Source organism: Dicentrarchus labrax, unplaced genomic scaffold (assembly GCF_905237075.1).
Source record: "Dicentrarchus labrax unplaced genomic scaffold, dlabrax2021, whole genome shotgun sequence".
NCBI classification, from domain to species: domain Eukaryota; kingdom Metazoa; phylum Chordata; class Actinopteri; family Moronidae; genus Dicentrarchus; species Dicentrarchus labrax.
In genome coordinates, this window is record NW_026136704.1 from 16,317,345 (window position 1) to 16,345,271 (window position 27,927).

Here is a 27,927-nt window from a genome sequence, read left to right on the forward strand (position 1 = left end):
ATTATGTCACAACCTGGCTCAAATAGTGTGACAAAGAGGGAGACCACACAGTCAGTGAATGGTTAACACAGTTTAATTATGTAAATACAAAATAATCAATACAGTTTAATCTGTCTATCAGTAAATCAGTATGTCTGCAATGTCTGTGTGAGTGAAGGTTGAGGTGTATATGTATGAATGTAAACAAAAACCAACAGTTCAGTCAGAAGGCCAGGGGAAGAGACTGAGAAAGCCTTGCAGGTCTGATTTATAGCCTCCTGAGCCCAGCCTGCTCAGGTGAGCTGCATCAGGGAGTGATCTCAGCTCCACCCCCTACTTCCTGAAACAAAGAAAGTAAACAACCCTAGGGCCGTCACAATTATTATTTAAAGTAGTCATAAAAGATGAACTGACCAAAAAATGGGCCAATAAAACCCCCACTATTTCAGTGATAATGTGAAGTAGCCACAAATTAAACAATTGCTCCTCAATATTCAAAATGACACCTATTATAAAGGCCGGCAGTGTAGACTGTAGCTAACTAAGTAAGACAACATTAATTAAATTCAAATTTCTGCTACCATACTTGTAAAATGCATTCTTTCGCAGTTAATTTAAAATACATGATGACAGGGAATTTGTTTTGTCAGCATTTTCTGCATAATCAACAGATCAGAAATAAATCACAGAGAAAAATTGGATCAAGTCATATTTTAATGTATAAACTCATGATTCATCTTTGTTACCTACATTTTCTTTAGCACCAGTGCTACCACACACATGAGGGTGTGGTAGAGTATCGCTGTCAAAGTGCGTCACAGTGTGTAACCTGTTTAAAATGAGGGAAATCTGTGAATTGTCAAATTCACAGCTTTAACTTTTAATTCTGATACTGACTTATTAAGATGAAGGTGCAAATAATGTGACTTTAACACCCTGAGCAGTCACTGCAGCTACATCACAGCAGACCTTGCCTTTAAATGATCTAAAATACTTCCTTTCCCTCTAACCTTTCCTTGACCTACAGTAAATTTAATGGAATTTTAACTTGCCATACTTTAGTAAACTTACAGTATTTACATACAGTATCTTGTAAGCAGAATCACAGTCAAATAGAGTACCATACAATACTCAAATAATAAATTATGTAATGTGCATCTGTGTTTCAGGTCAGGGAGGATAGTCAAGAAAAAGTTGCCAAGCAAGGAATATCTGCATAACATCACATTTTTTGCTGATCCAAACACAGTTGACTGCTGAGTAGTGCTTTCACCTCATCACAGTTTAAATACCCACATGAAAATACTGTAGTTTATAAATCTTTACATTTTCATTTTATTGCAGATGTGTTGCATTGTTATAATGAACACTTAATGGCTCTGAAAGCCTGTCAGTTTGTGTCACACAAAAATATATTTATCTACTGAATGTCTAAAATATTTGGGACATCTTCCTGGTGTTGGCTTCCTGCTTCTTCATCCATATTCTCCATTTAAATTGTCTCAGACCATACATCCCCAAAACACTGGAAGTAAATAATAAAATGTAGTTTTTCGTTGCATCAAAAACTTAAAAGCGTTCAAAAACCTTTGACCAACTGTAAACAAGCTGTAAAGACATGTTACATTTTTTAATGCTATGGCAACCACAACTAAAATTCACTTGGGGTTGGGATGCAAAAGTCTCAGCAGTAACACGCAATATGTTAGGTAGTGGAAAATTAGTAGTGTAGTGTTTTCTTGTGGTTTGGGTGAACTGAAAGATACTTCACTAACTTGTATACCTTCATATATTATTTTAAATTTTAAATAGATTTATTACGGGGCATCAGTAACAAGTTTTGGACCAGGACCCATCGCATTCCTTCGCTTCATGAAAATGTCCCTAATAGTTTGTACATTCAGCTGTATGTACAGGGTCAGTGTGTGTTACAGAGTAGTCTGATATGAAGATGAGCCTTCCTCTGAGCTGCTGTGCAGGAGAGGCTGCCTCTCTCCGTAGCTCGATGCCCTCTTCCTCCTCTGGTTGCGCTTCCACTTCCTCCTTGCAACAACTAACAGTGCAGCAATGATTGCGGCGATCAGCGCCCCCAGGATCCCGGCTCCCAGGAGCCACTGCCAGATCTGCTGGGCCTGCTGGAGGTAGGGTGTCAGGAACTCCTGAACGAACCTCTGGCCTGTAGTGGAGATACACAGGATGGGACAGATTGACATAAAGGAAAAGCTGTAGAAGCACTTAGTTAATAGATATGTTTGTTATTCCTGTACTGACCAGGGTCCAACAGGTAGGCATACTCAAATCCTAGAGCCTTGTTAGACAGGAAGTAGTCTCCGTTTCTATAGAGAGGCAGGAAGGGCACCATGTAGTACCCATCATTGTGGCCAATGGGGGCATTGGCACGTGGGTAGCTGGTCCGGAGAGGCTGGTGGGTCCTGAGCCAGCGCTCAAAGATACTGGAGAAGAGAAGGAACAGAGAAATTATAATGGTGGAACGAAGGAGGTAGACAAATAGATATAGGAAGACGCAGAAAGAGAAAATTATTAATTAAGAAAGGTAGAATCTTCACCATCATCAGCATAAGAGAAACACAAACATCAGCAGAACACTTTTCACTTGTAACTTAAAATAGCTAAAAAATTGTGTCTGTGTGTATTATCACACCTGTCAATGAAAGCATGGTGCAGCAGGAATATGGGGTCGTTGGCTGAACCCTGCACTGAGGACATGGAGCCGTTCATAAAAAGGTGCAAAGCGTTGTGCATGGTGCTCTGGCCTGCCATTGCCATACCTGTCTCTGGATTGGCAAAACCTGTAGGAGGGAAGAAAAGTTAAAACATGCACATGAGAATAGAGAGAGGTATAGATATTTACATAAGGGAGGGAGATGAGAAACAGAGATATGTGTGTTACTTCTCTTAATAGGAACTCTGTTGACTAAAGGTGGCATTTTGACAGAGTTGAATACGTTCAGTGTAGTTACTAAAAGTGCTTCAAGTGCTCTTTCTCACATCTTTTGGATGCTTTTGCAATAATGATTTCTAACACACTGACAAGCAAGGGACTCATTGAGCTTAAGACCAGCTGAGAGCCATTGACTGGAAGAAGCAGTAAAATTGACTCTTTTTCAGTGACGTTCATTGAAAATGCTTCAAGGTAAGACTATGAGTTAGACATTAATGTGGACAAAAAAAATATTGAGCTTGAGCAACATGATACTGCTTAAATAAAACACTATAAACCAAGAAAATGAAATTACTCAGTCAAAACATAAATTGTAATGTTTTAGTAAGATGCATGGTTTGAGTATCTGTGTTATGGGTGCTGGTTGTGTTTCAGTCTGTGTTTCACTAATAATACTGTAGGTTTACATTAAGTCTCTGTGTGTGCATGCTTCTCTTTGAATGTATGCACACATACAGATGTAATTGTAAATCCTACCACTGTATGGAACCAAATGGGCCAAAACTCATTAACTAGATCACATAGATTAGAATAGGATTAGGTTCAGATTCAATGGATAAGCATGTACAGTAATACAAATGTGTGTGTGTGTGTGTGTGTGTGTGTACCACTCATACCCTCTAAGGCGTTTCTAAAGCTCATGTTGGAGAATCGGTCCATGGGTTGCGTCTCGTACTCGGTGAGGCCCACAACGAAATCCACATCACCTGTTGTAGGGAGTCGCGTCACACGGTTTGGATCATGGTTGCCAGGGTTACGCAACAGTGGACCCTCACCGGTAGCGTTACACAATGCCTCTCTGCTGTTGTACTCTTCTGGCTGGGTGCAGATCACCTACACACACACATATAAACACACACTTTTAGTGGACTACTGTGGTCACAGAGCCTATAGACCTCTATAAAACCATATCCATCATTATGGGTTGAGTAAAATCTCATTCAGATATTCAAATTCAAATATTAGTTAAGACTCTGAATAATGTTAAACCCAGTAAGAAAGGGCGATTGTTAGTTGAAGTACAAACAATTATAAGATTTCTCTAAATAACTCAGAAACAAGTTGCTGTCTCGATACATTTTCTAGGATGTGGAGCCTCTGAAGTAAGATTTTCACTCTGATCTTTCGTGTTGGTTGGATCACTTGAGGATGAATGTTTTAAAAAATTTGTGTTTCCAACCAAATCTCTAATTTCATTGTATTAAAAGACTAACCAGCTTTAGAACAACAGAGTGAAATGGAAATAAAACAAGCCTTTGTTTGTTTGTCGTGGAAAGGAATTTTCAGTCTCTTAATGGATAAGAGAGATTTGCTCATACATCTACACACACTCAAACATGCAATCTTACACACACAGACAGACACTCAAAGTTAGAGAGAGACAAATAAAATGTTCTTACCTTCCATGAGGCGAAGACTGAAGCAGGGCTGATGAGGTTAGGATTTAAGGGGCTGCGTCCTCCCATGAGAGCATCGGTGCACACATCACAGGACTGGGCATTCCTCCAGTCCCAGTATGGGATGGTGAAGTTGAAATCTCCCGTCAGCTTCCTTATCTCGTTCTCCCAGTGAAGTAGGTAGACCCGATGCCATGGCAGAAATGCTGCAGATTCATGGGCAAAGTCGATGTCTCTCCATACATTCCCTGGTCCTCCCAAGAAGGCGTCCCTGGACACATAGTAGTGCATCCAGACAAACAGGTCGTAGGTGTTGATGTCAGAGAACATGGGATTCTCACCATTTTCACCCATCTCTGCTCTTGTCGCTGTGGAGATGACGTAGTCACGGCTGACGGTGTTCTTGGCCAGGTTCAGATAAGAGATAAACTTCTGTTGTTCAGCAGCCGACATGGTCAAGATGTTCCTGCGCACTGATTCCCTGTACTCGGCACAGTTTGAACCCCAGTAACCAAACCTGCATTCACCACAGTTAAAACCTCCGTAGTTTCCAGCACAGCGACATGTCCGGTTGAAGAAAGCCAAAGGCCAACGCTCTCTGTCATCAATCCCACTGTGTGGGTACTGGGGCCCATGGGGCTCATTTGAGACCTCCACCTCAGTGCAAAAACCACGGCCTGACAGTGCACCGCAGGCTGAGCCGTCACCATCCCACACCGGGCAACACTCTTTGGTCCGTAGTCCTTCTGAGTTGGCACATGGGCGAGGAAATTGACATAAGCAAGTCCCAGTGAGCAGCAGCAGAATTACAGATTCATATGGGCTCCTCATGATGAAAAGTCAAAGCAACTCCAGTCTTGACTACAGTGAGAATTTAAACTTCTGCTGGAAAGATGGACCCAACAAAACCTGATGCCCTCACACACTCACAGCACAGATGAGTAGATTCACTTCCAAAAAGTTACTTCTTGATAGCTACAAGCAGAGAAACACAGGATTGCACATTCAACCAAAGTTAATCTAGAGGTGGCTTCTGTGGTAGATTGAGAGAGTAAATAAAAAACTACACACTCTTCAGGTACCTGTATTTATACAAGCAACCACTTACTAACTTACTTTTGCAGGTTCGAGTTGTTACCCCTCTATGCTACTACCTAACCCTCTACCAAACCTCCTTCCACCTCACTCTCAGACCCAGACTAAAGTCTCCTATTCTTTGGCTGTCCTCTGACAAAGTGTGTGATCTCACTGTGATCTTACGCACTCAGTAAGGCACACACACACACACACACACACACACACACACACACACACACACACACATACAAGCATGTGCACTCACACACCATCACATGCTTAGGATAATATTCCTGATTCTCCTTTCATTTTGTCTTGAGACCAGCTGACCTCTGCTCCACTATACCTCAGGCAGAAATGTGTGTGTGTGTGTGTGCGTGTGTGTGTGTGTGTGTGTGTGTGTGTGTGTGTGTGTGTGTGTGTGTGTGTGTGTGTGTGTGTGTGTGTGTGTGTGTGTGTGTGTGTGAGCACTACCCCCTCCCCTTGGCAAAGTCTGGCCCGGAATTAATGAATGATTGTGACAAAAAAAGTGAGAGATGAAAAAGAAACAGAATATAACAAGGTGGACAACTGATATTACACAGTATAGTCTTGTGCCACAATGACTTTAAGGTTGAATTGAGTGCTCATGAGTGTATTCACTAAGTCCACCCAATTTGGCTTTGCCTTTACGCTGCAGGAAGGGTGGGGGAAATCACCAGATTGGGGTGCTAATAACAGGCATTACACTGTGTTGTGTGAATCTGGTTGTTAAGGATGTTTTTTAAAAAAATTTTTTAGGATAAATAATAGTTTTATTAATAGTACTATTTCAGTTAAGAAGGACAATCCCACCTTTTCATATTCACCAATTTATCCTGTGATAAAGTGAAGTACACTGTGACAAACGGCATCAAGAGGCTTCAAGGCGGAGGGAGAGGCATGCATATACATAAAATCATCATAATCAAGAGACATAATTGTAGATTGTACAAAGCATGATGGAGTTAGGGCATGGGCCAATGTGTGTTTGAATACACAAATATAATTTTGACCTTCATCTCAGTCTTCTCAGTCTTAAAAGTAAGTCTACTATCTAGCCAGGTTCTCAAATATTTATAACACTCTACAACAATTTAAGAACCCTAAAGAGTATGAATAGGGACAGTAGGCTGGATACTCTTGACTGACCTTGTGAATAGCATACAGAGATGATATTATTTATGTATAATGTGTATAAAAGAGGACCAAGAATAGACCCTTGTGAGACTCTTCAAGAGCATTTGATTTGGAACTGGAGGAAACTATAGCATTGAAGGGCATCCAGTCTTGTATTTGTGATGAAGTAAAAGAAACGAAAGGAAAAACATATTTATTAGCATGTTCAATTGTCTGTTGCAATGTTGAAGTATTTTTATGACTTATATATTTACACATACATAACTGATATTTATATTACTACTACTACAACTACTTCTAATATTATGACATGTTTTATGAATATTGCTTTGCTATTAACATATGCATCTATATGCATAAAATAAATTAGTTTCAACTATGTATTGTATGTATTATCACCCTATATTCTTAACTCCCCTGCATTTAATGGACTGTAGGACATCATGTTCTATCAAGAATAGTTTTTCTTGTAAAATATTATTATCAACAGAATCCAATAATTTAAAAAGGGCAATACAAAGTACACCATAGTGTTAATTATTGCCCAGGGCATTAACAATATCTGACAATTCTTGGAAACAGCAGGTTGAAAAAGACAGCACAAATTGAGACATTGTTATTTACATTATGTAACATTTACAGCACAAAAGTTTAATTCTATTTGATAAAAAGGGAACATGCTATAATTTCTTTTCCCTTGAAGCGAAGGCACGTCTTCCTTCCCTCAGACCAACTCTGTTAGCATATTCACTTGATTTAGGACTTTACATGTTGTGCATAGTAATGTACGTTTCAATCCCATTTCATTCCACATAAATTATAATAGGCAGTTTCCTCGTATTCTATTACCGAAAAACAGCCATATATCATTGACAGTAAAAACAGAAAGTCGTGCAAATGGCTCCATCAAAAAAATATTTAATGTCACTGGTGTTTTACAGTCTTGAGAAGGAAATTCTAACCTTTAATTTCCACACTGCAGGACAAAAACTACACTGTTGAGTGCTTTTTTTGGTATTTCTTCTATGATGAAATGTTTTTACCTCTGTGTTGCTGCACTTTTGACTTTCCAGTAATGTGTAGGTGAGAAGAGATTTCCCTGGTGAAAATTACAACAGCAGTTCAGCCTTTTCATGTGCTACTAACACTGTACACATTGTACACAGGCAGACTTTATGTTCAAAGTCTTACTTAAATAGAAGTACATAAGTATTGATAGCAAAATGTTTTTAAAGTACAAAAGGTAAATGCATTATTATGCAGCAGAATACTAAGTGTATCAGTGTGGCATTATTATATATTATATTATTGAATTATTATTATGCATTTGCAGCTGGCAGTATAACCTGATCTCATTTTGCAATAGTAAATATTAACTAGCTGTCAAACAAGGTTTAGAGTAAAAAGTACAACAAGTCTCTCTGAAGTAGTGAAGTAGACTAAAAGTATAAATACTACAGTAAAGTATCCTAGAATTGTACTAAAGTGGGCCACAGTACTAGAGTAACTGTGGGTTACTTACAGCACACCCTTATATCATGGTGGCAATAATGTTATTTTGAGAATAAATACTGTTTATACAATTAATAATATATAAAATGTGAATTGAATCAACAATAAAGGTATAAAATGGTAGACACATTTCATTAGGGCCTACAAAATAATGGAATACAGTAAGTCTTTGACAGCCTTTGTCCTCATCAGCTGTCCCACATGGTTCAGCGTGACGATCATCTGCACAACCCAGGAATGTGGAGACTACGAGGAATGGAGAGAGTGAGAGAGATGTTTTTCCTCATATGCTTTGCCTCCTCCAGGATCTGCAGATTGGTACAGTCGGGTTCAGGGCAGACAGTCATTTGCGCAAACCTCGGGATCACAAGCCGGTCACATGCTGCCGTAGCCAGGCACGGGATGCAGCTTATCCCGCTGCAGGAACGCAGTGGAGCGCACAGGAATGACCATCACAGGATAAACCTGTCCGCAGGGCTCTTCTGTGAAAGAGAGAAAGAGAGAGAGAGAGACATTGTGTATGCGTGTGTGTGAGAAAGAGCTTTTTCTTTGAACGTACTGAGAATTTCTATTATATAAAGCTATAAACCTCTCAATTTACAGCAGTTCAACCGGAGTAACTGGAGAAAGATTTTAGATTGACCCCTGATTGAGACTTTCTCTTAAATCCCTTCTACTTATGTCCCAACTAGACACAAGAGGGCAGCATGACCCGTTTATTGAAGAGCACCACAGGGCGACTGCCTGTCACAGAATGATTATTGCACGCAGTCAAGAGTTTCCTCATCTTCACTTGTGTAGAGACAGGAGAGGAGGGAGAATACTGATGACATGACCAGCTGCTGGTGTTTCTTATGGTTATTGGACTGTTTTTTCTCATTTCAGGAAGCTTATTCATATTTAAATCAACCCCGCCGACCTGCACAGTTGAATGTTAAATCTTTTTGATTTCTACTACAGGGGAGAGACATAATTTGCACCCTGTTGCCCAAGGAGACAATTAGTGTCTTAGCTAGAAAGTCTGCTTGAAAATCACAATGTTGCTTGTGTTCAATCTAGAAAACAGGTGGAGCTGTACTACCTAACAGGTTTGTAATCTTTTAACAGGTGAGCACAGGGAGAGAGGTGTTGATCATTAGTGTGTAGGAAATAAAATGAGCTTTAGATGTGTGTGTGTGTGTGTGTGTGTGTGTGTGTGTGTGTGTGTGTGTGTGTTTTAGCATCTGAGATGGTAAGAGGGTATAACTTCCTCACCTCTCGGCCTCTTGACCTGTGGGTCCTCATGAGGCATGGACAAATCTACAAATTAAAGAAAGAAAATCTATCTGCAACTTGTTTTGATAATCTATTGATTATGTAATAAATTTTCTAAGCAAAAATTGAAAAATTTTGTTCCATCTTATCAAATATGAATATGTTTTTTGCCCAAACTGGGTATCATTGTTTTAAACTGTAAATACAAAACAAGACACTGGAAACAGTGGGTGGGCATTTTTTACTGATATTCTACAGACCAAATGATTCATTATTCAATCAAAAATGAAAATCTATTCATTGAGATTTAATATATTGAAAATAACCAGATTAATCAATACTAAAAAAGGAATTAAGTGAGGATTAAGCTGCATCCCTAAAATAAATCTATGTTTCAAGAGTGGCTCCCTTTTCACTGGGACTTTGCAAATTTTGTTATTTTTATTTCTGCAGGGTAGCATTCATATACTGCTGCAGCATCACGCAGTCTGTGTGCTGTCCCTGTTATCAGGGTGTCTTAGAGACACTATGACAGCTTGTCAACCTGTGCTGACAGTTAACATCGATACTGAGGCTGCTTTTAGTTTGTATGCATCCAGACTCTGGAACTGTCTGCTGGATGATCTGAGGACACACTCACTGTTTTAAACTGCATTGAATTGGCATTTCTCTGCTCAAAATGTGGTCAATTAAAACAGTGTTATGTTATATTACTTAAAACCTTTATTACTAAACTACTAACCCACATATGTTCCAGTGGGATTTTCTTTTGAGGGAGATTCAGGTCATTTTTCTCACAATAATTTTATGATTAGGTATATACAATCTGCCAGTGAGATAAGACTTTTCCACTTGATTACAGTGTTTTAACTAGTTTTTTTTTTTTTACATTTTTGCAGAGGGGTTAACGTTTAAGTAGGTGGACAGATTTGCCTTTTGTGTCAAAATGTCACATGAAAATAATTTTTATGCTGGGCAGTGACATTATTTCAACCAACTGTTCAAGACATTTAAGATGTATACTTTGCTTAAATGTAAAACATGAAAATATTTAGTAAATGTCAATACCTGATGATGACACAAGCTAAACAATCATTATTATCAGGTTTATTAGTATTGATAAACCATAGGGGTGAATGTGTACCACACATCACTATCCTTACTTAACTTTTAAAAAAAGTGACATTAAAAACCCCCAATCTTCACCTGTTCAATGAAGCAGAAATCCCATTACACGAGAGCAAATGTTTCATAACTGACGATCTTGTTTCTCTGCCGGCATTATGCGGTTGTAGTTTTTTTTTTTCTCTATTTGTCCTACTTAGAGTGGGAATATCATAGTCAAGTGACAACCCTGTAAATCAGCTATGTGTCTATGGCAACCATGGGTATCCACTGTTATTTTGAAATGCCATTGAATAATTGATTTGCCGACTGTGACACTGACTCTGTTGTGCTTGTGATTTGCGGAGGAGTATGATAAAAAAGAGATTTTTTAGATGTTTAAATGTGTGCTGCACACTTGTACATAGTTACACACCAGTTATACACACAGAATGCAGGTATGTTTCATAGGCTGTCCTTGTTGTGTCACTGTAATCTTATTTTCTTCCAACCAGGGGACCTGTCGCTATCTTATGCTCTCCACTGTAGCCCACACACTCTGCTTAACAGTGTCAGATTACACACATACAGTGTGGTAACTAGATAATGTTCATCTATCATACATTTCAATCCAATTCTCCATGATTTGACACACTCTGCTCTATCACATGCCTCAATTTTAATTCACTTATTGATCCAAATTTGCATCTATTAAGTTTCAAGTGTCCCTCCTAGTGATTAATGAGCTGAATTTGTGTGTTTGTGTGACTTTGACTGGCATCAAATGAGACAAATTGAGCTGATCCATTGGCTGCTTGTTGATTTTCTGCTTAACTACAACAGTGAAGGGTTGCCATGGAAATGTGACCCCAGATCATTCCAGTGTTTAATTCATCCTATACAGCTCCATTTAGAAAATCAATGACATGTGAATTGTGTTTTTGAGTCTCTATTGTTGATGTCCGTGTGAGTGATCAAGGAAATTCTTTGTTTGTGCAAGGATCCATATATATGTTGAGGGAGATTCTCTGTTAGGCAACTTACCAGTAACATTTATTGTCAGACAGGGGCGCCCCCAAGGGGGGGGGGAATCCATTGCTGCCGCCCAGTCACAGCCCCACCCCCACAAAACCATATGCATAATGTGCTTCTGAGTAAAGAGTACTGTATGAATAATATGCTGCTATCTCTTACATTAGGCACTATTCATTTAAATTAATGTACATTAATGTTATATTTGAACAAACATAACGAGAACAAAGTGGTGTTCATTTGTGAAGATTCTCTTACTGAACAAAACATAACATGTATGACAAACTTTCGTTCATCACAGAGCTTATTTTCTGCAACAATCCAAACTGCAATGGAAAAATCCTGTCTTCTTGTCCAGAAGTCACTGAAAGATATAAATGTTTCTGAAATTCCAGTATTGTTGCCCCTCTGACTACGATGTTAAGTGGAAGTTATATGGATATATGGATGGAAGAATATCATTATGTATTTCACAAGTTGACACATTGCTCACAACTTTTCTATTATGTAGGAAACGGACACATTACAGTTCGTACTGTAAGCTCAGGTACCGTATCAGGGAATAGTCATTTAACTTGCCTGATGTAAATTATATTTAACACTTTGTTGGCTGTTTGAATATGTAGCCGGTTTTATGATCTTAAGACTGCTCGAATCCATCATTAGACAGGCAGGTATTGTCCTTCCTTTATGGGACATCAACTCACATGGTTAATTAGTTTCAGCTCAGCTGACTTTTTCTTCTTCTTCTAAAACCAAACTAGCTTTATTTTCATCATAACAAAAATATACCTGATCATATATGCTGCAAACAATCTGCATTGCATGTTCAGGACTAGATTGTCGTACTATTGGGCTCTGGGGCAAAAAGTGGGCTGTGAGCCCCCCCTGAAGTTTAGTTTGATTAAAGGTTTATTTAATTCAAATTTATTTAGGAATATACTTCACATTATTTCAGCTGGGATACTAATGGTTCAGTATATAGGATTAAGTGGCATCTAGATCTCGCAGATTGCAACTATGGTGCATGAAAAACGTGAAAGCCTTTATCTAGATCCAGTATTTGGTTTGTTCTGGGCTACATGGCGGTTTAACATGGCGGACTCCATTGAAGGCGACCTGCTACATTCTTAGATATAAAAGTCTCATTCCAAGGTAACAAAAACATGACAATACTTATTTTCAGATGATTATAGACTAATGAAAACATGGTCATGCATATTATAATCCATGACAGAGCCTCTTAGATGTTACACAGTGGACTTTTAAAAGACCTCATGGTAAACAAATCCAGTAGTTGCCACAAGGCTTGTACCATTTCAGCTCATACTGATCAGTTAATCAAATATATAACATACTGCTATTAGTTTTGTTAACTTTCTGTTGGAAAACCTTAGTGGGATTTAGGCTGACATTTGTGAAACTGTGTGAGTGTGTGTGACTCTGTTTATGTGTTTGTGTGCACTGGTATGGTAGCCCATTTGTTTGTGTCAAAACTAGCTCAGAAAAGTGAAACAGAGAGAGAGAAAGAGTGAGAGAGATAGAGGTCATGGTTAGTAAGGCTATCACTGCATCAGCTAAAGCTGCATGTGTGTGAGAAATACAGTGTGTGTGTGTTTGTGTAGTTGTGTGTGTATGTGTGTGTGTGTGTGTGTGTGTGTGTGTGTAGATGCTCTTTTAATGGTCTACTAATCCCAAATGCATTTGGCTGGCAAATTAATCCAAGCCTTGCCGTAGCCAAGCTCTAAACCCCCCCTTCCATCCCATACTCCCCCTGTCTCTCCCATGTTTCCTCCCAGGCTACTCTCTATCAGTATCTATCTCCAGATGGTATCTTAGAGGTAGGTGTGATATCGAGAGAGACAGAGAAAGAAAGAGAGAGAGAGAGAGAGAGAGAGAGAGAGAGAGAGAGAGAGAGAGGGGTGGATGACCTGTGACGCGAACGGAGCCTCCTCATTGGAGCGCGTGGCGCGGCGGAGAGAGAGAGGACAGGGGGTTTATTTGTTGCCATAGTGAAAAAGTAGATTACCCACCACGAGCGTGATGGACGAGTGAGGGATGCTGCGTTTCTCCAGGAGCATTCACCTGTACTGCAAGCAAAGGTATGCGACTCTGAACTTCTCTTGTGCGCCATGCGTGGAGGGAAATAGATGTAGTGGCATGACCCGGTAAAGACAGTCTCTCATGCGTTTATTTTTTACCCCCACAGACCCAGACAGGTTAGTGTATGTGTGAGTGCACCTCACAGGGACTGTACAACAACTTCCTTTGCGTATTATATGCCTTTGTAGTGTAAGTAAAGCCATTACAATCACTTCTATAGTATTTCCGTGAGCCGCTGTGTCTTCGATAGGCGACTCACTGGGGTCTGACAGCGACCTAATAGCGCATATGATATTGTCAGTGTCCTATAATTCCTTGTGCTGCACTGATTTATGAAACGTTAGTGGCATTGTATCACTAAAGTCTTCTTCTTCTTTTTTTGTTTTTTTACAAGGAAATACTAATATTTAGCCCATTTATTGTCAGACAGTCTCATTTACAAAAAAATTCCAAAGAGTTGAAGAACGCACAAGAGAGGAAAAACAGGTTTCCATCATTAACCAATAATAGTTTAATAATTTCTTGTATAATATTGTACTGTAGACCTGTATCTTAACATGCGTTTATATTGATAGAATAATATAATAAAAATAAAACAAAATTATTTTGTATTAACCTTTTTTATTATAGCCACATAAAACGAATATAATATACTTTACATATACATTTACATTTACATTACATGCACTTACATATACACAAACAAGTGCCTTTTCGTCGTTTGCCCGTCAGTGTCAGTGTTATGTGGCTGGAGACGGCTCCAGGCGGAGCAGGATGTTTCCATTAGATTTGTATTGATTTTTTTGATTTTTTTTTTATCTTTAATGATTTGCTCTCTGTGGGTCTTGAAGTTGGACGCCAGGCGAAGCTGTATAGGTTAATGGCTCTTTACTCGTGTGACCGCTATGAAACTTCAAATGTTATCGATCTCCTCCACTGCATCGTTATCCCAGCCCACAGTGTCACCTCTGATGTCTATTTGATCAGAGAGAGGAGGACACACACACACACACACACACACACACACACACACACACACACACACACACACACACACACACACAGACAGTCCATCTTCATCCCACACATTGTAGGCTGTAACTTATGGCGAAGAACCACAGATAGGATACAGTGTGTTTGTGATGTACAGGCTCTTTTTTGTCCATTTGCCTCATCTGGCAGTATTTACATTGGAAGTAAAAGGCGTGAGAGAGGGCCAGATTTAATGTAGGAGTAAAACGCAGAGTGAGAGCCAACAGGGGAGCAGACGGTCAAACAGGGATGACACAAGGGGAAATGAAAGAAAAGATAGAAGAAGACAGAGACATATAGACACAAGTCACACAAACCAATACGCTCAGTTTGACCATCGCACTGCAGTCTCCCTCTGCGTGTCTTTATCTGCCTGTTGTTCTTTCTGACGCCATTACTTTCATTGAGAACCTTGGAGGCTACGACACGCCTCGGCAACTTAATGTAATAATAGTCATGCCAATAAATCACATTTGAATTTTAAAAAATTGAATTAGATAGGGAGAGGGCGTGACAATGAACGGCGCTCGTTGCCACTGATTGGCTGAATCACGCTCCATAGCCGTACAGGTGTTACGCCGAAGTCTGCCCCCTCCCTCAAATAGTGTCTCCCTTATCCACCAGTGGTAGGAATTATAGAGACACTGGTTGCTGTAAAGGTAAGATTTAAACTGAAACATTGCATACAGGGGTTCAAGGGCGAGAAAAGTCGATGTAGAAACAGACTTTGGCAACACACTTCCGCGCTGTAGCGCTGTGCGTCGCCTAGCAACGGCCAGTGGAAGAGTTTAGCTAATGTTAGTTAACGTAGTTGGCAAAATGTGTAAAACCAGAATAACCTGAATTGACTTAATGGACACATTTGCCGTATCGTTTGAATTAAAAACAGACACCATTAATAAGTTTAAAGACAGACCTTGGAGGGGAGAAGACAGGGTGTAAAATGAAAATGAAAAAAGGGAAGAATACCGGAGCGTACACTTTTAAAGATGGAGGTACTGGTATGGGGCGTTTTTTTTTGAGGAGGAAGAGATGAGCGGAGGGAAAGCGAGGAGAGGGGCTGAGGAGAGGAGGAGCAGGCGAGAGGAAAAGGGGTGGGATGAGGGAGAGAGGTGTTTGGAGAGAGGCTCAGGTGTGCGTGACTGGAAAACGGAGGAAGCTGCACAGCAATCAGAGGCAGCTCCGGTGTGTCTGACATTGGACTATCTTTTCTCTGTGATTGTAACTTGCTACCCAATTATCAAGCGGAGCCGTGCGACAGACGGTCAGAGAGACATATAGGTTCCTGTAAGGTAAGGCTCACTGTTAAGTATCTGCAGGAATATACAGTAAATCAAAGATCACCGTATTTAATTCAGTATTTCTACAGAGACTTATCCTGTCTACCCTACTTTATATTCTGCTCAGAGTGATTTTGTCGCACTTTCTTTACCTGCTGTTCGTCCAGCATTCATAAAAGGACTTGGCTACTTGTCAGTTACATCTGGACTAGTTTTCCTTGAATTTATATTTTATTATAAGGCTATATCCCGTTACAGTGTAACCTTATAGTGAAATAGACCGGCCAGTTGCGCTGATGTAGCCTATATAGGAGATACAGTCATGCCAATAAGACAGAGAGGGACCAGAACCCTGGTTTCCATGCGTGCATGCTGTAGCCATGTTCATTTTAGTCGGTGTCTCTGTCATGCTTTGCCCCCTCCGTTTGTAATAAAATCGTGTGTGTGTGTGTGTGTGTGTGTGTGTGTGTGTGTGTGTGTGTGTGTGTGTGTGTGTGTGTGTGTGTGTGTGTGTGTGTGTGTGTGTGTGTGTGTGTGTTTTTGATTCGGTGCAAATGTTGGACTCTGATCTCCCATTGCGGTTGACGGATTTGCAGCGCTGCGCCAGTCATTGTTGTTGTCTCTGGATTTGGTTTCTCCTTGGAGAGAGGCAGTTTGACCAGACACGGTGCGTGCATGTCAGTGATGAATTAAGGGTATACAGATATCACATCAGTCAATATATCCCTCTATATGGACGCTATAGGAACATAAAGACATAAAAATGAAGCACGAGTCGCTGAATTACCGACGATTGAGTATAGGCTGCAAGTCCCTGCTGAAACCTTGCTGAATGAAGTGATTTAAGGTCAGAGCTTGTTTGGGGGGAGTTATGCAGGCACTGCTCTGTCACACCTTGTCTGATGTGCTGCTGCAGCAGGTAAAGTCGATACTGTGCTGGCACTCCTATATGTGTATTATTGAGACCCATAGAGGGGTAGTCTGTAGTCATCAGTACTCAGCAGCACGTTTACAGTGACGTACTTGTTGGCTATCTGATGTAGGTATTGACTTTGCCACTGTAGTGAATCTGGTTCAGGGAGATTCTGATGGTGTTTGACATCTTCTTGCCCTTTATTGTTCGATAAGGTCATTCAGTATTGCAGTTTATTTATATATTTATTGAGACTTGTTTGAGACTGTCAGAATCTTATTGGCTGTAGCAGTCAGGGAAGATTTAACAAGAGATGTCACTTTCTATGGAAAACAATGGAAGTACAAATCTGAGTGTTTGCATCTCCTAGCTTTAGTGATGTCCTTTGTCTCAGCACCGGGAGTAGTTCCTAGTGGCACTCATTCTGGGCAACAAGGCAGCAATTAGTAATGATTGAAAGAAACCTTTAAAATGTTTAAAACATGCTGAAATGTGTTGTTTCCTGGGGCTCAGGTGCAAAAAAATAAAAAATACAGAGTACCTCAGTTCACTTGGGAACCGGAGACACATACAGACACATTGTCACATGCCCACTCAGCAAAAGCCTTCCCTGAATAACTGAAGCTTCTCAAAATATTGCTGCTTCCTTAAATTGTGTACACAACAGAAAAAGCAGCGTGACCCATTTTAGTTGCCAGAAAATAATTTGAGAAACACTGTGATATAGTATCGGTTGAAGGTGCAGCCTATTTATTCCTTGTTTCAACATTAATGCCCCTGAGACCGGAAGGTGGTGTGTCTTATAACCACAGCAAGACACGGACAGTTGTACATGTCAAAACTCCATTTATCTTTACATTGTCTGTTGATAACATAGCACTGTGAGAGCTGTTGACGTCAAGAGGATAATAGAAGAAAGATCTTCACTCTTAAAATGATGTGGGTGAATGCACATCTGTTAGTGTAGGGCATCCAAGGTGTCTGCATTTTTTCCATTAGCATGTATTTGCCCCTTGCCCCATCATTAATTACAAGCACAGAGGTCTGTGTGTCATACAGAACAAGATGGAGAAAATAAATGTGTTTACTTACCCGGGATTCTTTTAAAATAAATTGTAATTGTTATTGACTCTTTTTAATGCACAGTACATTAAATGCTTTTTGTGTGTCGGCACTAATGAAACTAAAGTAAGACAGAGAGTGAGGGAGACTTTGTTTGTTTGTCTCTGCCTATGTTATGTGTTCATGTCTGTGTAAAAGTGGATTTGGACGGTTTTATAATGCCCATGTGCGTAGTTTGGATAGAACTGGAGATATAAATGCCTAATGGCGTGTGCGAGATGTTTGTTTAGGGAATGAGGATTTGATTTTCTTTCCCTTTCAGCTACAGTTAGGCCTACGCAACGAGAGAGAGAGAGAGAGAGAGAGACACACACACAGAGGGAGACACACGGAGGGGGAGCGTGACAGAGAGACACAGCATGTATGTGACTGAGTGTGTGACAGAGACGTACTGGAAGATTACACATTTAACAGTGGCTTATCTTAGGGAGGTAGAAATGTGTGGTGAAATGATTTTTGGTGAGTGGGAATGTGTGTGTGAAAATTATATTTGTAACTTTACATGAATGTGCCAATAGAGAGAATGGGAGGCAGACACAATTTTGTGTGTGTGTGTGTGTTAGTGAGAGAGGGCTGAGTTTTGTTTGATTTGTTCATTATTGGAGCAGCAGTTAGCCCTGCTGCCATCCTGACACTGTCATGTTAATTATGTTCAGTGAGACTCTCGGTCCCTTGATGCCTTTTTTATCACTCTCTCCTTCTTCTGTTTCTTTTCTTATCACCTTCTCTGTCTCTGTCTCTCTTCCTCTACCTCTTTCTCCACACACCTCCCCTTTTTTCAACCCCTACCGTCCCTCTTTTGTCTTCTCTCTCCATCTAATGCACTCTATTTCCTTCCCTTCCTCCGTGTCCCTCTCATCCTCTATTTCTATATTTCAATACACATTCACCCCCTTTTCTATCCCCCCCCCCATCCCCCACTTCGCTAACCACCAACATCCCTGTCCCTGTCACGACCTTGATCCTGTTTTGCATAAGCAGTGGATGCCATCCTCTGCTGTCTAAACTGTCCCAGCTCTCTAGCTGTTTATGGTCAATTACATTGTTCCGTTGCAGTGAAGTAAAGTATTTGTGTAGCTCTGAGGTTAAGCAAATTATAAGTCTTGCCCATTAATGCAGAGGGATGGCTACTTGAAAGTTTACTCCAGGGGAGGAAACTGATGTCCCCTCTATTTGGCTGGCTGTTAAACACCGTATGCTTGGTGTATTTCTTGTAGCTAGATGTGTCCTGTATGTCTGTTTGAATCATCCATTTAGTGGCTGACTTGCACACATTTTGCAAAGGGGATTCTTCGGCTATCTAACCCTCTGTTTGCACTTCATTAAATGGATGCATTCTATAATTTATAATAACAAGACATGCAATAGCCTACCTTCTTTCCCTAGAACAACAGGAATACAAAATGCCCCTGAATGCCAAAGTTTTTTGCCAAAGGATGTATTGTGGTTTTATTTTCAGTCTTATTGAAATAAGGCTTAGGGTTAGAGTCATTTAATGAGAACGATGCAAGGGGGCCCAATTTTATCTAACAGCCAGTTTTACAGTCACACCATTAAAGCAGTGGGAGAATAGGGTGTAACATATCAAATGAGAGTCGAGTGGCATACAGTATACTGATGGAGTTTTGTTTGGCTACCCATTATGGCTTCTAAACAGTGAAGTTAATCTTCAAGGACAAAAACAAAAAAGAAATTAAAGAGAAAAATGTGACTGCCACTGGTTTTTGTGACCTTGTTGGTGTCGTAGTCTTACGAGTGAGTGCTGTATAAAACTTGTCAGACAACCAGAGATTCCTCACAGCAGCTGAGAGGTGTGATACGATGTTGCTGTTGTGTTGTTGAGATTATGTTCATACAGTGGTGATTCTGCACAGTCACAGTGATTGATTTAGAGCTGTCTAGAGCCGGTACTCCAGTCATCACATTTAGCTCCATTAAGAACAAACAGTAACTGCTCATTATGCTGGTCACTATAATGGCAGACGAAATGGTCATTATGTTGATTTCATTTGCACAGTTTGCATCCCCATTTCAATTAAACATCAAGTATGCTGAGATTTTACATCTGGTGTGAAATAGGTACGCACAGACACGGCATCGAGTGAGAGCGAAAGATATGAGCTCAGGCTTTAATTTACGACTTTACATATTTGTAGTAGTGTGAAGAATGTAACGTTGAGGGTCTGTCAAGCTTAAGTAAAAACAGGATTGTATCTACAGATTGTTATTATATTGAAGTAAATAGACCGAACTATTAACCTACAGACAAGCCTGTGTGGCAAGCATGCTTGTGATATCCACCACCAACTAACTTCTAACAAAGTCTTTTCTGCTCACAGGTTTATGTGAACATGTCTGTCTGTCACCTGTTACTATGGAGACCAACTCTACCTTATAATTGGGGGAGCCTGAAGTTATTTCAGCCAATGAGACTTAGCCCAGGTTTTCTTTTGAATTTCCCAGGTTGCACTGCTGCACCTGTCTCAGCTGTTGCAGTGATGGTCCCACCTTGAAATCCAAAGGAAAGAAAAACAAGTCAGAAGAAAGGAATATATTGAAATAATCAGTTTTTTAAAACTACGTGCCACAAGCTCTCGCAATGGCCAAGACAAGTGTTTCTCGGACAAGTAGTTTCCTGTGAGGACTCTACACAAAAAAAAATTGAGATCTGCTTTTCCTCTGTGACCTTAACGGACCAACATGATGCTCCGGCTGCTGCTAGTCCTGTCCATTTGGGTGTGGCCTGATCAAGCTGACTCTGCCCAGTCCAACGAGCGACGAGTTGTAGCACACATACCTGGTGACATCATCATTGGAGCGTTGTTCTCTGTCCATCATCAGCCTCCTGCTGACAAGGTAAGGATTTTGTCTTTGTGTGTCTGCAGGATGGTGTGTGTGTCATACTTCTATGGGAATAGGAATTCAGTTCACAATCCACTCGCGCTGACCTTCATATGTAATCCTGCCTGAATTTGAAAGAAACACTTATAACTTATAACACAAATAACAAATGTTACAGACGTGAAGACAGAAAATGTGTTTAAAGTGATGGCCAGAATCATTTTTGGCCAAATATCCGATCTATTGTACAGAGAATCTTGAAATTGCTTTGCCTATTAAGACCCAAAGAACACATTCAATTTGTAGAATGAGTCCATGAACCTTCAGCCTCCATTAGCTGCCCCAGGAACCCACTGACATTAAAGCTTTTTCCATCTCATAATGGATAATTGCAAATGGGAAAAAATGACTCTTTGAACATGGAAGCCATGTGAGTATAAATCCAATATTAGTCTCATAGTGAAGCACCTGTGTGTTAAATTGTAAAAATGTGTCTTACTGTTCATCCAATCTGCTAAAAAGTGGAAATGTGACTAAATGTTCTCAATACTGATGATGGCGTTAATTATTCAGAAAACATTGTTATCTAAATGTCATTTAATTTAAGTCATTTAATAATTTCTTTCTTCCACTCTGTACACTGTGCTCAGGTTCATGAGCGCAAGTGTGGCGCGGTGCGAGAGCAGTATGGCATCCAGAGGGTGGAGGCCATGATGCACACACTGGACCGCATCAACATTGACCCGTACATCCTTCCCAACATCACCCTGGGCTGTGAGATCCGGGACTCCTGTTGGCACTCAGCGGTGGCTCTGGAGCAGAGCATCGAGTTCATACGGGATTCCCTGGTCTCCTCTGATGAGGCTGAGGAGTTGGGTGGAGGAGGTTCGTGGGGGGGAGGAGGAGGAGGAGGAGGAGGAGGAGGAGGAGGAGGAGGTGGTGGAGTAGCGACGATGAAGTGTGCAGACCCCTCTGCCACTCCAATGCGGGGGAAGAAACCCATTGTGGGTTTAATTGGACCAGGGTCAAGCTCCGTGGCCATCCAGGTTCAGAACCTTCTACAGCTGTTCAACATACCACAGATTGCCTACTCTGCCACCAGTATGGACCTCAGTGATAAGGTGAGACCATGTATCTTAGACCAACTTCTGTTGTTGATGTTGTACATAAATGATTTGAAGGAATCAATTACAGAGAGAATATATTACTGCTACTTTAATGTAACTTAAATTGGATTATGTAGAATTACCCATTACCTAACTGAATGTTCTAGATGCTTCTGGATAACCATGCTTCTCAATGATTTTTATATCCATTGTTTTAGAGCCTTTTTAAGTACTTTATGCGGGTGGTGCCTTCAGATGCCCAGCAGGCAAGAGCTATGGTGGACATTGTCAAGAGATACAACTGGAGCTACGTGTCTGCTATACACACTGAAGGTACAACCACCCACACACGTCTCTGACTTTTAAACTCCTCCTCCAAGCTCAGACCTGCACACACAGACTCTTGTCTTTTCCTTTTTCTTGTCCTCTCTTTCTCTTTCTGGCAATGCCTCATTATACTGCGTCCTCATTGTGTTTATTTACCTGAATCTTATCCAGAGTAACTTAAAAAAAATGGAACAGGAGTGAAAGTGGAAAGTCCTTGATTGCTCTCAAATGTCAAACTGTGAAGAAATATGTCATGCGTCATAAAAAATAAACTTTTCGTGAAATTAGAGTCAAGGAAAAGAAGCAGAAATGTTTTCTTTTAAACGAGAATATTTTCAGTGCAAGGAAAAGATGAAAGAGGAGGATAAAGAAGAGAGGAATTTAATTGATGAGATTGGTTGTAGCAAAAGTGCAGCAGAGAGGAAGGGTGAAGTAGTTTTTAAAGAGATGAGTTTTCAGCTTAGTAAGGTAAATGAGATGAAAATGGAATTATTGTAGCCAAGTTGAAGCTAATTAGTATCCAAGAATTTGGTGAAGCAGTAGAGTCCAAAAACAGCAGTGTCGATCAGCGGGTAATTGCTGGAAGATGGGGGGGAACGAAGGGAGTCACAAGAACAGGTGGTTGCCACACTGAGATAAGCATCTGGGAATAACGGGGGAAGACAGACAGTATGCCAGGGAGTGCTGCCAAGAAGGATGGAGTGTCAGGTGCCAGACCTCAAAGTATAAAGTATATATGTGTGTGTGTGTGTGTGGGGGGGTATGGAGAGATACAATACAAACTCACTCACTCATTCAGTCACTCTGAAGTTGGTAGTGAGTTGAGTCAGTTGGTCTACTGGTGGGCGATAGTGTGACAGCTACGGGAACTGGAGGACAATGCAGTAACTGTGTCTGTGTGTGCTTGTGTCCACCGAGAGAAGGCTTGTTGAACCTGAAAGTGTGTGATAAAGAGCGATAAACACACACACACACACACACACACACACACACACACACACACACACACACTGAGGACTCTGAATCCTCTGGCGTTGCCTGAGGGCATTACAACAGCATTTGAGTTGAGATATGAAGTGTGTGTGTGTGTGTGTGTGTGTGTGTGTGTGTGTGTGTGTGTGTGTGTGTGTGTGTGTGTGTGTGTGTGTGTGTGTGTGTGTGTGTGTGTGTGTGTGTGTGTGTGTGTGTGTGTGTGTGTGTGTGTGTGTTAGTGGTGTGCATGTATGTATGTATTTGAGTGTATACTCATTTATATATATACTGACTGAATGCATGTGTATTTGTGTCTGTGTGTGAAAGATGTTTGTGTGTTATTGTGTGTTGGGAATGCACTGGAGGAGAGGGGGGAGTTTATAGAGTTCATAAAGAGGCAGAAAATGTAATGTGATGTAGCAGCTGATGTCAGTCTCAGTGTATAAAGCATATTGCACAAATATGGACTGATTTGAGTGTATTAATTGAAAATAGTATAAAAACTATAGTATTATTATAGTAAAACTATAAAGGACTACTTTTCTATTTATATAATATGATTAATTAATCAGTATGATTTGGTTTTACAATTCAAAATCATGTAAGCTTTCAATATTTAAATAATTGCATACAAATTTAGGGGGTTCTTGGCAAATTATTTATGGTATGTGTTTATTTGAATAATCAATGAGAGAGTTAGAGACACACTAAACCCTAATAACAACATTGATTTATGCTAATTTAATGTTATGGAATTATATTATCATTTACTTTAATTCTGGTTTCTTTGCAGATTTTCAGACATATTTGCAAATATGTCTATATTTGTTTATGTAAATGATGGGTTACAGACAAATCACCCTGCATATTTGTAACAATATGGTGTCAGAAGTAACATTTGTCTTGAGGGTGACATTTATTTTTGCTTTCTCATGAGACTGATCCCCATATAAGTGTGTGTGTGTGTGTGTGTGTGTGTGTGTGTGTGTGTGTGTGTGTGTGTGTGTGTGTGTGTGTGTGTGTGTGTGTGTGTGTGTGTGTGTGTGTGTGTGTGTGTGTGTGTGTGTGTGTGTGTGTGTGTGTGTGTGTGTGTGTGTGTGTGTTTGAGCTGCTACTAATCTTAGCGGCAAGGCAGGTGGTGTGTATCTTTTGTAGGCACTTGTGTTTGAGAGAGTGCTTGTAGTTGTGTGTGCAAATGTGTGTGTTTGTCAGTCAAAGAATCGGTCTTTGCATTTCCTCTGACGGGCGCGTTTGACCTTGGAACTGGTCTTCAAGGTCGGCCACTGCCTTCTCAAACACAATCACTCTCAAACACCAAGAGCCAGAGAGGGAGGGTGGCAGAGAGAAGACGGCAAGAATTAGGAAGGGATAGGAAAGCGAGGGAGAGAGAGAAAGAGAGATAAGAAAGAGGAAGGCATTGGAGGAATGGAGGGAGAGGACAAGGAGAGGGGGTTGAGCGGAGGGCAGAGAGGAAAACAACAGAGGAATGGAGGAAACGAGGGGTTTATTGAGGGACAAAAGGAAGACGAGGGATGAGGCACAAGTGAGGAAAGGAGAATGGGGTAAGCCATGATAATAGTGCCAGAAATCTGAAGAAGACAGAATACAAGGTGTGTGTGTGTGTGTGTGTGTGTGTGTGTGTGTGTGTGTGTGTGGTTGCTGTGGAGTGCTTGGGATAGATAAGAGAGCGTACAGGAGCTGCAGATTCAGAGAAAGATGGGGCGGGGGGAAGTTTATAGAGACTCATTAATTCTCTGCATTAACATTTTGCATCTGGAGGCAAGAGACGATAGAAACTGATACACAAGAAACTGAATAATACATGTAATATCAGCATAGTAATTACATTGAAGTAATTAAGTAATATTATTGCAAGGGGAGCGCTATGAGTACTTTCTTCATCGGGAGATAGTATATATTGTACATGCCCGAATACATGCATGTAATATGTGGATTTTATAACCGTTCTGCGTGGGATACAAATAGTCTCTCTAGGCTAGACAGTGTGCCTGCAATACTAAAACTGATGCACAGTTCGGTGCTGTTTCTGGGGATGGACATGCCAATCAATTTCCTGCAACCCATAAATCGGAATCTTCTCTAAAGCTGATTTTAATTAATAGAATAAGCCCTAACAGTATAAACGCAGAAGCAGTAAAGGATTAATTGCAGCACAGCAGAAGTAGAGATTATTTTATAATCATCAGTTCCTTTTGCCATTTTTGCATCATTATTTTAAGCTAAAGGGTCAATCACCACGGAGATAAGAGGTGAGACAGAAAGAAATATGACCGTAACAGATCATTATGCAGAGCAACTTAGATGAGCTGAGTGATGAAATGAAGTCTTTGTAGAGCACCTTCGGGAGACCAGCCTGTAGCTGAAGGTGCTCGTCTGCTTCACAAGGCACTGTGAAGGAGAAGGGACGTGTCGTCCGTTGTCAGCATTCTTCTTTAATCCACCGTCATCCACTTCTATTATTGCTCTGCTGTATGATGATCACAGTCAGTTGTCAGTCAACGAATAATAATTCTCACACTTCACTGAAGAGAATCAACACTATCGTCCTCCACTACACTGAGTTTAGTATTCCTTTGTTTCAGTCTTTCTCTGCGTCCCTCTCTTAGTCGCTCTGTTCAGTTCAGTTCAATTTAGCTCAGTGGGTTTTATTGACATGAAATTTGACATGTGTCACCCAAGCACGCTCCAGCAGAAATTGATAAATCTCTCAATAAATCAAGATGTCAAGCTTCTCTCCACCTCTTCCTCTTTACTCTCGCTCCCTTTGTTTCTTTCTAACGTTCTCTCATCTCTGTCTCCTATTTGTTATTAGCCATTTTGATCTTCCACCTTATCTGTTTTCTCTCCATTTCTTTATCAATCACTCCTCTCTCTCTCTCTCTCTCTCTCTCTCTCTCTCTCTCTCTCTCTCTCTCTCTCTCTCTCTCTCTCTCTCTCTCTCTCTCTGTCTTTGGAGCTTGACATGCCCTGTGCCTATTTAACTGTCATGGCCTTTGCAGAATTGAGGAAGATGTAGGTGAGATGAGTTTGGGAGGGCAGTGTAGAGAAAGGTATAATGGATGGAGAAGAGGAGATTGACAAAATCTGCTCACATTTTTACTGTTGTCTCTGACAATACCGCCTAAGGGTGAAGATTCAAAATGGGTCATGGGCCAGATTCTGGTGGGTTCCCTTATAACAAGACCTTTTCTGTGTTTCAATGAGCCTGGTTCACAGGACTACATCTGCTGAAACTGGCTCCAGCTCAGATTTCAGAACTGATGTTTTGGGAATCCATTTAATGGCTTCTGTTAACTTAGATAGATGGTTTGCCAGCCCTCCTGCTACCCAGTCTGTATCCGTGATATCTATGAGGGAGAATTCAATAGAGATTTCCAATTGGCACAGCTCTTAAGGGGGGAAATGTCTGAGCTGTTGCCATGGTAAAACACACTCATGGTAAGGAATTACCTGCACCTGTGCATTAATATGAGCACATGCTTACATCTGTGCAAATAGTATGCACTGATGCAAGTGTGCATGTTTGTTTCTCTGCATGTGTGTATATACAACAATGGTAGAGACTCCTATTTTGTTATAGTAATATATGGGGCTGAGTTTTAAAACAGATGAATCAATTAAACTGTAAAGTGTGGGTCTTAGGCTAATGAAATTAAGATCTACTGGTTATAGACATAGGTTGTTGAAAGTGTCTGTCAGCAGAATTTCTACTTTCTTACTTGAAAGTGGGATTTCTGAGCACAGACAGGGTATATTTCTAGATCCTGAGTTCACTAAGTAGAATAAAAGCATGGTGCAAGTGGAGAAAACGATGGTTATGGTTATGAAACTACTGTATGCATCCTGTCTGTAGCCTGGAGCTATTTCTATAGTGAAGAATGGGGTAACAGACAAGCACATACAATTTAAAAATCATGAAAATATATCCAACAGCTGATTCTTAATAATACTAAGAGTCTACAAGTCTTAATGTCTTGTGACCTTGAGGTCTTTCAGCTTTTCTCCTAATAACACTCAATAAGTTGTTTGAACTGAGCTTTTAAATAACAGTAGAGTCCAGTGGAATGATTTGCATATCTAGAAATAAAGATGAATTGAACAAGGATACATATGTTGGAATAAACTAAATTAGTCATTGTGACTACAACCTCTTAGAGCTTTAGTGAAACTGTTTGTGTCTTACCAGACTAAAGAACCGCAGGCTAAATGCAAAAACAACAAAAACATTTAGCCATTATTTCCAGAGCAAGTCAGTGTTTCTTTTGTGTAGCTCCAAGCTACTAATGGATTAGTTGATCAACATAAAATACATTTTTAACTATTTTGATTATCAATAAATTGGTAATATCATTTTTTTCCAGCAAAAAGGATTTTCAGCTTTTGTGGGTTGAATTTAATTGTACACTGAAGGTCTTGGATATAATCTATAGTGTTGGTTGGAAAAAAAACAGGTGATCATTTGTGCATTTGTGATGGCCATTTTCACTATTCACAGATTTTTTTGACCAAATGATAAACTGATTAATGAAGAAAATAATTGGCAGATTAATCAATAATGAAAATAATTATTTCTTGCTTCCCTAATATAATATTGCGTAATTCCTCAATAATGATACTGGTGTAGACACAAATATGTCAAATAGAGTTTGTGAGTCTGTTTGCCAAAGCATGCTTTTACTGTTTATGTGTGTGTTCTGTTCGCCATGTAATTCTGTAATCTTGTGTAACTCAGTGT

The 27,927-nt window shown here is 40.3% G+C and overlaps 2 protein-coding genes across 7 annotated transcripts in view; one reads left to right on the forward strand and one right to left on the reverse strand.

The window, feature by feature from the left end:
- Positions 1-55: 55 nt before the first annotated feature.
- tyr (tyrosinase) lies at positions 56-5,551 on the reverse strand. Its single transcript, XM_051396577.1, has 6 exons — positions 5,455-5,551; positions 4,342-5,313; positions 3,559-3,775; positions 2,642-2,789; positions 2,251-2,432; positions 56-2,155 (listed from the first exon to the last, which is right to left on the reverse strand). Exons 2-6 carry the CDS (start codon positions 5,167-5,169, stop codon positions 1,908-1,910), a joined length of 1,623 nt encoding a protein of 540 aa, XP_051252537.1. The 5' UTR covers positions 5,170-5,313; positions 5,455-5,551; the 3' UTR covers positions 56-1,907.
- A 7,862-nt stretch (positions 5,552-13,413) lies between these two features.
- Positions 13,414-27,927, forward strand: part of grm5b (glutamate receptor, metabotropic 5b) — a 76,972-nt gene continuing 62,458 nt past the window's right edge. The window contains exons 1-4 of one of the 6 annotated variants that reach the window (XM_051396552.1): positions 13,414-13,577; positions 20,265-20,781; positions 21,417-21,887; positions 22,091-22,205. In XM_051396552.1, the coding sequence (XP_051252512.1) occupies positions 20,626-20,781; positions 21,417-21,887; positions 22,091-22,205 (742 nt within the window). In that variant the 5' untranslated portion in view covers positions 13,414-13,577; positions 20,265-20,625. Of the gene's footprint in view, positions 13,578-15,208; positions 15,270-15,675; positions 15,903-20,264; positions 20,782-21,416; positions 21,888-22,090; positions 22,206-27,927 lie in introns of those variants that run through there. The other 5 variants (XM_051396550.1, XM_051396554.1, XM_051396555.1 and 2 more) reach the window with 5 other exon arrangements.

Bases quoted from the DNA above. Each gene is read 5' to 3' on its own strand.
- tyr (XM_051396577.1), bottom strand. From the start codon at position 5,169: ATGAGGAGCCCATATGAATCTGTAATTCTGCTGCTGCTCACTGGGACT. The intron at 2,790-3,558 runs GTATGAGTGGTA...TCCCTCCTACAG, and splicing joins CTTTAGAAACGCCTTAGAGG to GTTTTGCCAATCCAGAGACA. The intron at 2,156-2,250 runs GTCAGTACAGGA...TCTCCACTACAG, and splicing joins TGCCTACCTGTTGGACCCTG to GCCAGAGGTTCGTTCAGGAG.